Below are 16201 nucleotides of genomic sequence, written 5' to 3' on the forward strand. Positions count from 1 at the left end.
TCGGAGGTCTTTTTACTGGCGGCTCCGAAACCCTGTGTCAAACCCGATTAAAGACAGGTGCTCTTGAAGCCCCTGGCCTTTATAAAACTTTTAATGACTTAAAATATATTTTTAACTTCTTCACTGAATCTCAATGAACCTAATAATCCATGAACAGCTTGCCGACCTTTGAAAAATGAACCCTTACATACTTTCAGCAATTAAATATGTCGTGTGGTATGATCCAGTCTATAAAAATTTAAGTGCTACAATCTTAATTTCATACACCATTTTCTAACGCACTCAGCTGCGTAAATGACAGCTAGACAACCAGTCATTAACCACATCGTAAAAGCGCATAATGATCAAAAAGAGCGCCGAAAATTAGTTGAAGAAACAACAGACTGCAGTAGTCTGGGAAAGGCATATAAGCATTTACCTTGTACTTAAACGTATTCTATATATATATAAGGACACAGTGAAGTATAGCATAAGCGGACACAAGTCCACTCACAGGGACGCATAGAACGAACTTTTTGTGGGCCTCCGTTTTTCTATACCTGCAATAACTTATCACATACCAGTGCTTCTGAGGAGTTCTTGGAGCCTCATAGAGGTGGACGGTTTGCGCCAGGGTACTCAAATGGTAGACGAGGTGATACACGTGCACACCGATGTTTCCAAAGTAACGGAAGGGGTAGGATTTGCACTATACTGTGCTGATCCGAAAATAAAAAGATCTTACACGCTGCTAGATCACAGAATTGTTTTGCCAGGTGGAAGTAGTAGCCGTAACTAAAGCAGAAGAAAGACTGGAAGAAAACAGCTTAAACTGCTGCTGCGTAAACTTTTATATTGACAGAAAAGCAGAAATTAAGGCGATAGACTCGCATTTCACAACATCTAAAAGTATGTAAGAGTGTAAGAAGTCCCCAGAAAGAATCCGGATAGGTAGAAGCATACACCTATATTGGATCCTAGGATTCTAAGGTTGTAAGATATACACATGATTTTCGACTCTCTACAGCCGCGCACTTTGGTCCACGCCTTTCTTTCTCATCTCTGTGAAACGTCTACGGAGCATGCTTAGAGGAATGCGCCCCATTTAGCTAGCTCATCCCATTTTTCATTCGCATGTATTGCCATTAGGCCTAGTCAGTGATAGTAGTGGTGGGAAGTGCGGATTGGAGAAGAAAACTATCGAGCACGTTTCGTGCTCGTGCCCTGCGCTTGCCAGGCTAAAACTGCAACTATTAGGAGTTAAACAGTTATCACATCTAAAAGCAGAAAGTGGCATATGTTGTAGATAGCTTCAGGTATTTGTCAAGACGCTGGCGTTATTTTATAACATAGGTTCTGGTTTTTAATAGGGGTAACTCTATGGACTCATTCAGTGCACGAGAGGTCCTCACGGATTGGTCAATTCAGCCAAACCAACATTGTATCTTCTAGGAAACCGCGCAAAAAAGGCTTTTAGTGATTCGATGTTTGGGCTTCTCAATACAATTGGTTTAACTTCGTGGCCTTCCATGTAAATGAAGAAAATAATTTAAAGTTGCAACGTTTTGGTGTACCCTATAGCTTCCCCCTTCATCCACAGATGATGGGTAGATGCATGCAGAACATTTTCATTTATGATTGTTCAGGAATAGGGACAAATTAAAGTCCGCACAAAAAGTTTAAAAGACTCAATTTTAAATTTTTCAAACCTGTTTGGTTATGATTAGAACATTTTTGTTCCAAGATATCTTAAATGGACCTAAGCACCGCAGAGGTATCCCCCTCTGCAGCCTCATTTAGCTGACATAGTTTAATTGTTTAATTTGTTTTTGGCTAATATCAGATCAAGCAGTTATTTTTATATCAATTGGACAGCTCGAAAGCACTTGACCCTAATAAGTAGATCAGTAAAGCTGAAAAACTACATAGAAATTTCCCAACATTTGCTTATGGTGAACTCACGCGACTTTGATACACATCGACTAAATTGAAAGTGCAACTGCTTCCACTCAGATCACTGTTTTATTGTTTTGGCAGGCCCTCTTTGACTCCGAATGGCAGCTGAAAGGCAGACGAGTTTTCACTGAGAATCTTTTCATGTCAGAAATGCGTGTTTGCCAAACCACTGCCGAAGTGCGATCCCGCTGAGAAAAACTTTTTTCTGATTGAAAAAACTTCTTTCTAAAGTTTAGATAATGCTTTGCCCGTGATTTGAACCCAGGAACTATGGTGTGGTAGGCGGGGCTGGCTACGACCACACCACGGAGACCAAAAATAAAATTATATTAAACTAATAAACGACAGTATTTTAAGTTAAAAGGACATACTCCGTCTGCTACACAGCTCCACACCTAACATAGGAAAGCCTGCCTAAAAGTATGCTGCAAATATTGCTTTAACTTCAAAAAAAATTTCGGGAAAAACTAACCGGTGTTTTCAAGGCAATAGATTGTGCTTTCAATTGGTGTATGCAAATTATGAATGAAAATGATTTTACGTGCAGGATTCCGTTGGGCTTACGTCTGCGGTTAGGACTACAGTTATGGTAACGTTTGAGTTATAGCAACGGTTACTTTCGTTACGATTAAAGGGCAATTAATGGTGACTTATCCATTACCAGATAAAATAGCTGAGCGAACCATCTTTATGGAAATCAATGTAATCGATTAATGGTGCCATACCATAACGCTAACGCCATAACCATACCATAGCCAACCAATTGGTTTTTGATTTTTCGACATATATCCATAATCTCAAAATATTTGAGTTGGAGGAGAATTTATTAACTTTTTGTAGATTTTATTTATTGTTTTGGATACGTTTTTACTAAGAGACTTAGTTTTTGTGGTATATGTTTGTAATTTTTTGCGTTTTCTTCATTTTTATGGATTTTTAGGTTAAGGCACCAATAACTGATGCCAACTTGATATGGATAAGTAAAAATATGGTTGCGACTATGGCGATAGAGTTAAGGAAGTTTAACTGGCCCTTAAACTGGGTTATGATTATGGTTGTGTTGACGACTATGCGAAGAATATTCTTCTGGATTATAGCAGGGGATTATGGTTAATGCTGTTTTAAAATTTGTGGTTACGGGCTGCGCCGATGTGGTGACATTTATAGCTGTGGTTAATAGTAATAGTGATGAATTACTTAACTGTTGTGGGTTTAGTTATGATAACAGCTGTGATTGCGATTGCGATTACGGTTGCTGTTGGAGTTGAAATTACGATTACGGTTAAATACTATCAGTACCTTTCGTTTGCGAGTTCTCTATGCAAATGCTTCCCCATCCAACTTCCACATCACACATCATTTGGTGTTTGCGTTTTTTCAAAAGTGAAGCCAATCAGCAATTTAATGGAGCGCATAGAGGACTAATAAAAAAAAACAGTGTTACGTAGTTGCATTTAGTTGTTCATGCGACACACAGTAGGAAGAATTTTCTTAAGAGATGAATCTTGACTTAGGAAATGCATGCCTGTCCACAATGATAGCTTTGAAAGTGTCCATGCTTAGCAAGCTTTTCTGTAAACTCATACTCAAACACATATTTTCATTAAGAACAGTGTGAACTCTGCAGACTCGCATACGACGAACGCCATATGCTCATAATCATATTATTTGGAACAAACGTTGCACACAACGCGGTTTTAATGTTGCACACGTTACAAGTGTACTTGCAATTAAACGGTAGAAAGGGTTAGTCGTATTACTCATTGTTTGCAGAGACATTACACCCACCGTCGATTATTTTGCAAGTGCTAGGGTGACACACAAAAAGGGAAGCACACACGGTTAAATCTATTAGGAAAGGCGGTGCATGGTGCCACACATTCACTACGGTCGTTACGTATTTTCGTATTGTGTACACTTGCTAGCGTGTTAGCATACTTCTCGTAACAGGATGAGAGTGAGTGCGCGCGACAAAAGTGGTATCGCAGACCGCACGTACAAAAATGTCATTATGAGAGTGAAGCCGTTATAGCGACCCCAAGCAGTCCACAAACCAGATCACAGCCACACAGTCAGCTTCAGCAAAGTAATAAAATACATAAAATGACATTTTTGCTTTCTTATCAGTGTAAGAAAATTTTCTTTTTCCCACAGTAATTGCACTCTACGTGATAGTCATAGCAGCATTCGGCGCAGCAGCGACATCTTTCGAATGAAAAATAATTTTTTTTTTAAATAAGCTTAAGTGCCGTAATTTGGCATTTTTAATGCAAACAAAGTAAAAAAACAACAAACAAAGCAACAAAACAGTAAACACAACCAAGCACAACTTTTTCATAATTGTTTCAGGCAAAATAACGACCTAATTCCGTTGCTGAGTTGGTCCTAGGCTAAGGCTGGCTTATGCCAGCGGCAGCGTAAATATAGTTATTGTTGTGGTTTACTATGCACGCTGCAAACAACAACAAACGTTATGGGTCTCATAGTTTGAGCAACAATTGCAGCAACAACATTGCAGGAACCAACGCAGCCAACAACAGACATCATATAAACAGCGAGCATAGGAATAGCTGTGCCAACAACAACAACATTACGAGTACAACGTCAAACGACAGCAACAACACGAAAATTGACAGCTGCAATTTACATCAACAAACAACACAACCGCCGTCAGGAATTTTGCGTCACACTTGCCAGACTCGTCGTCGTAACGACAATCATCCACATTTTGCCATTGATAAGTTCGAACTAGAAAATCATCGATTTTCCGGTGTCAGTAGCATTGATAGCAACATCATTTGACGACACAACACACAACAACAAGCAAAAGAAAGCTGCCACAAACAGCACAACGAAAGCGCGTTCGTAGATGCGCGACAAAGCGTAGTGAAGCAACAAAAGCCAATCGTTAATTTTAGTGAACTCAATTTACCATATCGAAAATCCATATCGCCGCCACCTTTACGTGCACCACTCCTCGCATCCTGTCACTCCTACTCCACTTTCCTAAATTCTCCCACTTCAACATCCTGCAGCCATTGCACCTTCTTCTTTAAGGCGTTGCCACCATTGCCGCGCTGCACTGCATCGTCACGTTGTTTAACAGCACGCCGTGCGTCGTCATCCCCACCACCGCCAGTGCCACCAATACGTTCCTCATCATTATCGCGCTGCTATTCGTCGTCTACCTCGTCATTGCAGTGGCTAACATATCCGCGTACAATATCGCTGACGTTGTCGGTGTCGCCAGTAGCAAGTCATGTTAGCAGTAACAGTAGTTGCCTACGGCACGCAACAACGACGAGAGGAACGGCGACAACCACGCCTACGACGAATACGAAAACGACAGAACCAGGTATTGATAGTAAGCAGGCAACACGAAGTAGACGTTTTAGCTACTGCGGCAAAAGAGTCACAGACATCTGCTACGAAGAATACGACGTTCAAGATAACTGCGAGGCAGACGATTACGATCACGAAGACGAAGAAGACGACGTGGAGTTACTTACGCCGAGTAGCGTCATAATGGTTTTAAGCACCGAATGGTCACAAGTGGAAGTAATCGATTTGGTAAACGATGGCAATGGCTTGGGATTTATACTGGTCGGTGGTCGCAGTACTGGTGTTGTAATTAAAGCGCTGACGCCGGGCGGTGTTGCAGAACGTGATGGTCGTTTGCAATGTGGCGATCATTTATTGCAAATTGGCGATGTTAACTTGCGTGGCTTCAGTTCCGAGCAAGTAGCAACGGTTCTTCGTCAGACTGGAGCTCAGGTTCGACTGATTGTTGCGAGGCCAGTGGAGCCGACAGCCATCGATTTACAAACTTTGGCAAGTCATGCACCAATTATTCCAACTAAGCTCCTCTCCGACCCAGAAGAACTGTCCAGGCATCTCTTTCAAAATCCTAGCTTTGCTACTAGTGCTTCAAGCGTTGGCGGTGGTGGCGGCGGCGGCATCGGCGGCAGCTGCTTTCTACCACCAACGCCGGATACTGAACTAGCTGATTTGCCACTGCCACCCATACCAACGGAATTCTCTATGTCTGCTACAGCAGCAGAAGCAGCGCTCATGTATCCCAAAGATTTGGATATTGTACCATTTTCAATTGTGTCACCGTCACCGCCACCACTATTGCCTCCAGCGTTACCGTTGCTACTGCCACCGCTGCCGTCGCTGCCGCCGGGTATTACGACGACGACGACGTCGAATGCGGTGACGGCAACGACAACAGCGTTGCATGTTGGAAAATCCACTACACTGGGATCACTGCAGCATCAACAATTTGATCTTACCACCACCAGCTGCAATATGAGTAAATCAAATATCAATCAGTTGGAACATATTGAGACTGTGATAGCTGGCGATGATGCTGGCAACTCAAAGTTTGCACCAGACGATGCGGATATCTGTTCATCGGCCTCGTCAAGTTACATCGATTCACCCGAAACCGAAACTTATGTGGTCGAATTGCATAAAAATGTCTACGGACTGGGAATTACGGTGGCGGGATATGTTTGTGAGGAAGAAGATCTGTCAGGCATTTTCGTAAAGAGTATTATTGAAGGAAGCGCCGCAGAGGTGAGTAGGCGTATACAAATTAACGATCGTATTGTTGCTGTAGATGGGCGCTCGCTAGCCGGTGTAACCAATCATCAAGCGGTAGAGATATTACGCAACACTGATATTGAAGTTCACCTCACATTGGAACGTTTCCTACGCGGACGTAAGTACGAACATTTACAAAATGCACTAACGGAATTGAAAGGTGATACACAATCACAGAACTCACTGCCTCCATCTCCATCAATTGCTACACTAACGTGGTTACCACCGCGTTCAGATGCGGATTCTGTGGCTACCGAGGGTGGTATTATTATGCTGGAGTTTGCTGACTTTCCATCACGTGAAACGGTTGATTCAAACATGTCACATATGCTGGATCATAGCGATCATAGTGGAATTAGCAACGCGAAAAGACAACAAACACCAACAACACCAAACGAAAATGGACACATAGCCAATGGAAAAGCAATGCATATCAACGGAGGCGACGATGAGAAGGACGATGACGATGACGACGGCGGTGAGGAGGATGCGAGTAGTGACGAACATGAGGTAGCGGCGCTGAAAGACAAAGTGGAGAGCACGAAAACACAGTCGGCATCGAAAAACCTAAATGGCAGTCGCAAAAAATCGGTAATCTCAATTACAGCGACAGCTATGATCGAGCCAAAGCAACTACCAACGAGTTATAGAACACCGGCGGTGACGGTGACAACTGCGCTTACTGTGCCTGCGTCAACGAGTGGAACTGCGCTTGCACCCCAATTAACAACTACAACGCGCGTTCCAGCCACTTTGGAGACACTGAAGCTGACGTGGAAAAGTGAGTTCCCTGAAAGTGAAATTATTGTAGCCGAAATAAATAAACTTTCAGGTTTAGGAATCAGCTTGGAGGGCACTGTGGATGTTGAAGGCGGCATCGAGAAGCGTCCACATCATTATATACGCTCCATATTGGAAGATGGACCTGTGGGACGTCAAGGTATACTTAAACCGGGTGATGAGCTATTGCAAGTAAACGAATACAAATTGCAGGGTCTCAAGCATACCGAAGTTGTAAAAATACTAAAACAGCTGCCAACACATGTGAAATTGGTATGTGCGCGTGGCCCTACCGCTCCGTCTGTGATAAATACATCACAAAATCCAGAAGCATTTGAATCACGCTCATTATTACCCGGCGGTCATCAGAGTTTACAAAATTTACTTACAAAAGCGCAATCGGAAAGTTCGCTTTACACGTCGAGCACTGCCACGCTGACCGATCAGCAACGTTCTAAATCATTGGAAAATGTTTCGGGATTGGCGCTTTGGTGCAGCGATATCACCACTATTGAAATTGACAAAACCGAGCAAGGTTTTGGATTTTCCATACTTGATTATCAGGATCCATTGGATGCTGACGGTACGGTCATTGTTATACGCGGCCTTATACGTGGTGGTGCAGCTGAAGCTACTAATGAGATATTTCCTGGTGATCGTTTGGTGTGCGTTGGTGAGCATTCCTTGCAGGGTCTCGATTTAGATGAGGCTGTGGCGATATTGAAGGGCATGCCTGTGGGGAGGACAAAATTGGGCATTTGTAGACCACTTTCAACATCAGATAGCAATATAGAATCGCCAGCTGAAGATGGAGACTCGCCAAGCACATAGTTTATAATGGAGTAAGTACAAATCAAATTCACTTAGCCATTTTATTATATAATACTTATTCATATGTATATGTTATTATATGGAAATTATATTTTGCTTGATCCTTTAAGAGTTTATGCATATGCCCCTGGAACAATTATTGTACCATTTAAAAGGAGTTGACATAATCACTACATAGTAGTCGCTTTTTCTGTCCCTTTGAATGCTCAAACCTTTAAAACTACGCAACGGATTTTGATGCGGATTTTTTTTTAATAGATGGAGTGATTTAAGAGGAATATATATGTATAATAGCATCCATTAAATACTGGAGACATACCGTTATTTTTGAAGTTTCTAATGTGATGTATATATGGGGTATTCCATCCCATTTCGACCGATTTTGAACCCGACCCCTTCAGAATTGGCTGAAAGTTTTTCTTCTTTTTCTAACTTACGAAAGACGTTTTTCAGAATTTTTTCATCCAACTCAAAAAAAGTCATGAATTTAAATAAAAGCACCGTTTTTGTTTTCAAAATGCTATAACTTTTTCAAAAATTGACCGTTTGGGATTTTTTTTTTAATTTGTTTTTAAATGTACTTTTCGGAAAAAAACAAACAAACTTTTAAAGTTTTTTTTATTTGATGTATATTGGAACGATTTTCCGTCATCCCTTGTCAAATTTGGTTTTGAGAGAAACCGGTTTCGGCGTTGTGCCATCATCAGTGTCGATTTTCGTTCTGATCTGTTGTTGTCGTTTGTCCTGTATTTGTAGTTCGTAGGTATATGAGCAGGTATTGTCAAATTGATGCTTGTGTATATTTAGTTATGTGTATGTGCTTTGTGTTCATTCAGAACCGAGGGTGGTTTACTAATCAATTTGTGTGGCTGACTGGGGTAGGTAGAAATCTGTGATTTTAGTCGTTTGACCCTCTTTGTCGGTTTTTTGTTTTGGTGTGTTAATTGTTTTGCGTTTTGTGTTGTTGTTGTGTGTTTGTCTGCTGTACCTGTGTGATTAAGTTGTTTCCTGTAAACAAGTTTTAAAGGCTCGAATATTGTGTCAGAAATTGTGTTTATCTGTTCGTTTATTATTCTACCGTCGAATGTTTTCTGTTTGTAGATTTCCATGTTTTCGAGTACGTTGAGACGTCGGCCCTTTTCTTGTATGTGAAGAACTGTAACTGTTTTATTGATGTTTGCTTGGGAACACCCATTCTCGACCATGTGATTCGCGAAGTTAGACTCGGGTATAATGTTTGGATTCCGTATTTTTTTGTTGTAATCTCTAATATGTTCTCTGAACCTCGTTCTTATTTGCCGTCCTGTTTGTCCTATGTAACTATGCTGGCATCCGCAGGTAAGCTTGTATACGCCGTGGCTGCTAAACTGATCCTCTGAGTTAATGTTAGTTCTTAGTTTTCGCCCTAGATTGTTCGATGTTTTGAATGCTGTGTTAATGTTGTATTTTTTAAAGAAGTTTGCCAATTTATATGTTGTTTTTCCAGTATATGTCACAGTCATCCAGCTATTATTTTCCTTTTCATTATTTCTTTTTGGTTCTCCATTTGTCCTTGTGAGCTTATCTACTAGTGCCTTTTTATATCCGTTGTTTGCAGCGATATTATATATGACCTCAAGTTCTCTCTTATGTGCCTCTTGTGTAAGAGGTGTTCTTTCAAGTCTATGTACCAAGTGCCTTAATGCTGCATTTTCATGATGTTGAGGGTGATTTGAGGTATTGTGTATTATTGTGTCGGTGGCCGTTGACTTTCTATATATGTCATAGTTAAATATTTTGGCTTCTTTATCAATATTTATCGTGAGGTCTAGATAGTTGATTCCTCCGCCTTTTTCGGTTTCCATTATAAATTTTATATTTCCGTGCTGCTTGTTGAGGTACTCCAGTGCAAGCTCTTCGTTATTAGTAGTTAAAACGCATATTATGTCATCCACGTATCTAGCATAAAATGATACGCCTAATTTGGACTTCAGCTCCTGTATGTACTTTTCTTCCAGATTTTGCATGAACACTTCCATAAGAATTGCTGATGTGGGGCTTCCCATTCCGAGACCGTTTGTTTGTCTATATATTTTATTGTTGAATTGAAAATAGTTTTGACGTAAAGTGGTTCTTAGCGTATTTGTGATTTGCATACTTTTCACTTTGTTTTTTGTGTTATGAACTATTGTTGAGCTAACTATGTCCAAAGTCTCCGATAGTGGTATAGATCGTTATAAATCTTTTATGTCAAAAGATACCAATTTGCTCTTTCTTGTTACCTCTACGGTCTCGCTCTTTTTTTTTTTTTGTAATTTTTCTGTTTTTCGAGATTTTTCGAATTTCGCCATTTTTTTTTTTTTTCATTAAAAACTTCAATCAATTCCGCAATCATCCCCACTAATCCCGGAGTGGACCGATTATTTTTTTATATTTTTTTTATTTAATTGAAAAAAAAAATTTTATTTTTGAAAATTGAAAAAAAAATTTTCAAAAATAAAATTTTTTTTTCATCAATTTTATTTATATAACAAAAAAATGTAAGAAAGTGATTTTTAAGTATTCTTTTCTTTATATATTATGGTAATCTACGATTAAAGTGACTCGCTTTCGCTGTCCAGCAACTGCATTAGGCCGGTATATCGTAGATTACCATAATATATAAAGAAAAGAATACTTACAAATCATTTTATTACATTTTTTTGTCATATAAATAAAATTGATAAAAAAAATTTTTTATTTTTTTTCAATTAAATAAAAAAAAAAAATAATAATAATAATCGGTCCACTTCGGAATTAGTGGGGATGATTGCAGTATTGATTGAAGTTTTTTATGAGAAAAAAAAAAATGGCGAAATTCGAAAAATCTCGAAAAACTGAAAAATTACAAAAAAAAACTTTAAAAATTTTTTTGTATTTTTTCCGAAAAGTACATTTAAAAACAAATTAAAAAAAAAAAGATCCCAAACGGTAAATTTTTGAAAAAGTTATAGCATTTTGAAAACAAAAACGGTGTTTTTTTTAAATTCATAACTTTTTTTAAGTTGGATGAAAAAATTCTGAAAAACGTCTTTCGTAAGCTAGAAAAAGAAGAAAAACTTTCAGCCAATTCTAAAGGGGTCGGGTTCAAAATTGGTCGAAATGGGATGGAATACCACATATATAAAATAAGGTGGTATTATAACTCAAGAACGGATTAACCGATTTGGCTAAACATTTGTGAAGAGATAGCTTATAACCAGGAGACGGACATAGGATACATTTTATGAAATCAGAAGGGTAATCCTGGGATGTCTTGGTACAATATGGGTATCAAATGGAAGCCGTTTATGACTACTTTGATACGCGGGATTTTTCGTACCCTTAGGTGGCTAGGGTCTCCAGATACAGGCCAAAAACGTGTACCCGGGTACCCCTAGAATGTGTTTTTGCATTATGGGTTAGACTGGGTCGATTTATTAACCTTTATAGCGGTAGGTATTGGGCTCAGGAAAAAAAGTTCCACTACGCGTACCCAAAAAAATAAATTTCGAGCCTGCGAAAAAATGGCGAAAAGCCAAATTTTTCGACCAAAACACTCCCCAAAACCAAAAAAATATTTTTTTTTTTCAAAAAACGCCAACGTTTTTACAACCGTTTTTTGAAAAAAAAAATATTTTTTGACTTCTGGGGAGTGTTTTGGTCGAAAAATTTACCCTTTCGCTATTTTTTTTTCACAGGCTCGAAAATTATTTTTTTGGGTATGAGTACTTTTTTCCTGAGCCCAAATTCTATTGAAAAATCGATGGCGCGATATCGGTTAACTTTCGTCCATACAAATCGATCCAGGTTATTATGGGTATCAAATTGAGGCCGTTGATAAGTGCTATAGTACAGGGTCATTTTCATACCTATTTGTGACTAGGGTCTCGAGATATAGGCCAAAACGTGGATCAGGGTAACACTAGGCTGTGTTTTTACATTATGGGTATCAAATTGAAGCCGTTGATGAATGATTTAGTACAGGGTAGTTTTCAAACCTATTGGTGACTAGGATCTCGAGATATAGGCCAAAACGTGGACCAGGGTAACACTAGGATGTGTTTTTACATTATGGGTATGAAATTGAAGCTGTTGAAACTAGGGTCTCGAGATATAGGCTAAAACATGGACCCGGATACCCCTAGAATGTGTGTGTAATATGGATGTCAAATGAAAGCTGTTGCTGAGAGCTTTGAAGTAATTTTCATTGTGATATTGGCTTTAGTCGCATCAACCTGGCAAAACTTATAAATATGCATGCGAAACCGAAATAAAGACATGAATTAATAATACCCACATACCGATTTACATACGTCCTATTCGATTTGCCTGAAATTTGGTATATACATTTGCCTATATTAGTATTTAGGATCCTTCTTTCCAGCAAGTAGACCAGAGGCGGCCTGGGACTGGGATTAGGACTAGGAGTGGGACTGAGACTCGGAGTCAGACTGGGACTCGGAATGGGACTGGAACAAAATACATACCACCCTCTGGGACTGGCAATAGAGAATGAGAATAACTTAAGAGAAGAGAAAAGAGGGAAGGAAACTGAGAAAGATATAGAGTGAGACGAAGATAGAGATAGATGAAGCGAAAAAGACGGAGGGAGGAGTGAATAAAAGGATTAAGAAAAGAGTGGAGAGGGGGAGAGGGCAGAGTTAGACGGAAAAATCTTATTAAAATGTATGCAGATAGACCAAATTTAGGGCAGAGCAACGTCTAACGGGTCTGCTAGTATTACATATCAGAATATCCAGCCATGCATGTCGTTAGAGGAGACTAAAATCTACAGATTTCCAAAGCTCCCGTAGTAATAAAATCATTATCGATCAGGTAGGCTAGTATCTTAGTCAAGAAGCTAATATTGGCCGTAAATGTGGCACTGCCTAAGCATTCGAGGAGCGCTTTTGGTGTTGAAACAACGCTAACAAAAAGATCTCCCAATTACCGCTGCTGCGGAGGAGTAACTTTTCGGGCCAGTTGCTTCAACCTAACTTATCCTTGTCCTGAATTGGGGACCATAGTATCTGCTAGTGATTGTAACAAGTTCCATCTTAATTAAATGAATCGCCAGAAAAAGAATTGTTTCCTTTTTGTGCAAAACCGAAACCGAAGTGGCGCGAACCCGAAACCGCGAATGAAACCAAACCAGAACTGAAGAAGTTAGCAAAACTCAAAATGATCTTACCATGATGAACAAGCGCTTGTGTACACCGCTGTATAAAAAGTCTCCAGAGCAGTGTTTAAGCTCCGAAGTCAAAGTCTAAGAAGATTTTGTCAGAATTGCAGTAAATTGCACATTTTGCATGCCATAACCTAGTCGCTTTGAAGCTAGTGGAGCATGAGTTTTTAATATTTTCTACGAAATCGCAGTAAGTTGAGTGCAATTGCAGTAAGATGAGAACACTACTAAAGCAAAGTTAATGATTTATTTTGGGTAGGGTGACATAAGACCGATGGTCATAAAGTCAATTGGCCTTAAGCCAAATTTGACACTATGGTCACTGGAGAAAATTGAGTTTGACCTTATGACTATTCTAGGAAACAGTTTATAGACATTACTTTAGTAGGTGTGTTGACATAAGCTCAGCCGACAAAAAGCCAATCGACGTTGTGCGCACTTCAAATGGCTATAAGATCATTTGGCTTAAGGACCCCTCCAAATGGTCAATTGAATTATTTGCCTTTCTTAATTTGACTTTATGGCCATTTGATCTTATGACCAATTACAACAATTTAAAATTGGCACAGAAACAAAAAAACTCCGCAGGTTGGGTTAGACGTTTAATTCAATATGTTATTCTTATTTCGAAATAATCATAACCGGTCCAGCTTTAAACAGATTTGCATTATAATGGAATAATTTATGGCGATTTATGAAAAGCAAATTTGACGTGGTAAATATTTCATAAGGTCATAAATTCAATTGACTCTGTGCTCGTTGACCTTATGTCGCCTCTCCTAAATTATAACTATAAATTTCCCAGTAGCTAACTTCTAAGTTCGTGAAGGTGCGAGTGAAAATAGTTGATCTTATGACCACTTGAGAAAGTGTGAGTTGGCTTAATGTTATCATTTTAGATAGCTATAACTTCAATTGAACTTGTAACCATTTGAAGTATGGGTTCATAAGATTAATTAACGTTGAGGCCGTTGACTTTATATCACATTTCTTTTTTCTAATCTCAACGTCGCCATTACACTGGTGCAGTCAAATTAAATGCTCTTCTCACTACGTTTTGTAATAACCATTTCCCACGAATTCTTTCAAATATGTTCGTTTACGCTTTTCAAGCTTAGGTCAATGTTGTTGCCTACAGTGGATCTACTAAGCCTTTTCAAAGACGTAACATTACCTTGACGTCCTTTGATTTTTTTCAACTTTTATGATATTTGTTACATTTTCCTGTTTCGCTCCCAGCTTAAATGGTTCGGCATTGTCAACAAGAAAATGTTCTAAACTGATACGCATTTTTAAGTGTTTGTTCGTTAAATGATGGCTTCAGGATCCCTGACCCACTTTTCGTTATGACCGACAATTCCTTTTTACGCGCGAGTATGTTCCACACGTTTGCTACGCCACTAATGCCGGCAGCATTTTGTGCCACAACTGAGCGCTTGTGCATTATTATTACAGCCTTGCTTTCTATTTTTATTACTACACACAACGAAGATGGGTGTTTTGGGTTTGTATGTATGTGATTTTCATTTAAAAGGACAATTCAACCACAACCATTCAACCAATATGCACTTATTCACCCATATATATGTATGTATGTGTGTAGATGACAGTGCACATCCGGCAATGTGACAAGCATGCTGTTCTAATTAAAACTTTAAAGCAATTGATACGTTGTGTGCTTGTGTGTGTGTGTATGTGTTTTATATTATGCTTATGTGTGTATGAACTAAGCGCAACACCTTTGGGATGAGGTATTCACTTTTTGTGATGAGCAGCTGCTGTATAGTACAATGATGTCTTTCAATTTCTTTGCATTGATTTCAATTCAATCACTTTGTGTGTATTAATTTCATGTTTGAACTGTAAAGATTTAATGGTGATATATTATCATTGGAGGATTGGTTTTTATACAAAGTGAATATAAGAAAATATGTACGTTATATTATTGTATGCATTTTGTTATCAAAGTATATTATCTCTGGCAAAAGTGTGCTATTGTTGATTCAGTTGATATCAGATTAGATAGCTTTTGGCATTCATGCTTTCTAAGTGCATAAAGTCAAAAGTGAATTTGTGGACTGAAAATCTTTCCATTATATATTTTATAATAATAATAATAGCTTGATGTGATTTATTTCCGAAAGAGAAGGAAGATGTGAAAAGCATGTAGAGGGGAAATATAGGAAGAGGAAAATTAAAAGGAGGTAGAAAATAAGTGAAAGGAGGATGAGAGGAAAAAAAATTTCTGAAATTACTCCACTAATTATAATAAAATTTCGAGGGTGAGTTTATTTTGCTAATACTTCCAATCGTGAGGGGTAACAGTGATAGCGTGGTACGCGCAGAAGGAAGTAAAGCGGTGTCGGGAAGCGAGAGTGGAAGAAAAAGGAAAAGGGTGAGAAGAGGAACAGGAACAGGGAGTACAATGGGTAGTAGCAAGGGAGTAAAAAGAATAAAAGGGGTACAGAGAAGCAGAAATAAATGGTTCAAAGGGACTCAAAACCAGTTATTGTATGGCATAGGGAAGGGGGTAACGGAAAAAGAAAAAAAAGATAGGGAAGAGAAGGGAAGGGAAAGTGGGAAGTCTGGCGAGGGGAGGGAAGGAAATATGGAGGGTACAGGGAAAAGGGTACGAGTAGAAATAAACGGTTCCAAGGGGGACAAAAGAAGATTTTATACGGCAAAGAGATAGGAGGAGAAGGGAAAGTAAAAGTTATGGCGAGGGGATAGAGAGGGCGGAAAGTAGACATATGTAAATGAAGAGAATGACTGATGTGAAGAGGGAAAAATGGAAATGAGGCGTAAAAAAAGAAAATCTTGGCAAGGGGAAGGAAAATGAAGATGGAAAGGGAGAAAAAGAGG

At 39.1% G+C, this 16201-nt stretch overlaps 1 protein-coding gene across 6 annotated transcripts in view; it reads left to right on the forward strand.

The window, feature by feature from the left end:
• LOC137237430 (patj homolog) overlaps positions 1–16201 on the forward strand; it is a 151921-nt gene that overhangs the window by 11156 nt on the left and 124564 nt on the right. The window contains exons 1-2 of one of the 6 annotated variants that reach the window (XM_067761045.1): positions 3885–4021; positions 4090–8165. In XM_067761045.1, coding sequence (XP_067617146.1) covers positions 5461–8154 — 2694 coding nt within the window. In that variant the 5' untranslated portion in view covers positions 3885–4021; positions 4090–5460 and the 3' untranslated portion in view covers positions 8155–8165. Of the gene's footprint in view, positions 1–3884; positions 4022–4062; positions 8166–16201 lie in introns of those variants that run through there. The other 5 variants (XM_067761041.1, XM_067761042.1, XM_067761044.1 and 2 more) reach the window with 5 other exon arrangements.

Source organism: Eurosta solidaginis, chromosome 1 (assembly GCF_040869045.1).
Source record: "Eurosta solidaginis isolate ZX-2024a chromosome 1, ASM4086904v1, whole genome shotgun sequence".
In the NCBI taxonomy this organism is placed as follows: Eukaryota; Metazoa; Arthropoda; class Insecta; order Diptera; family Tephritidae; genus Eurosta; species Eurosta solidaginis.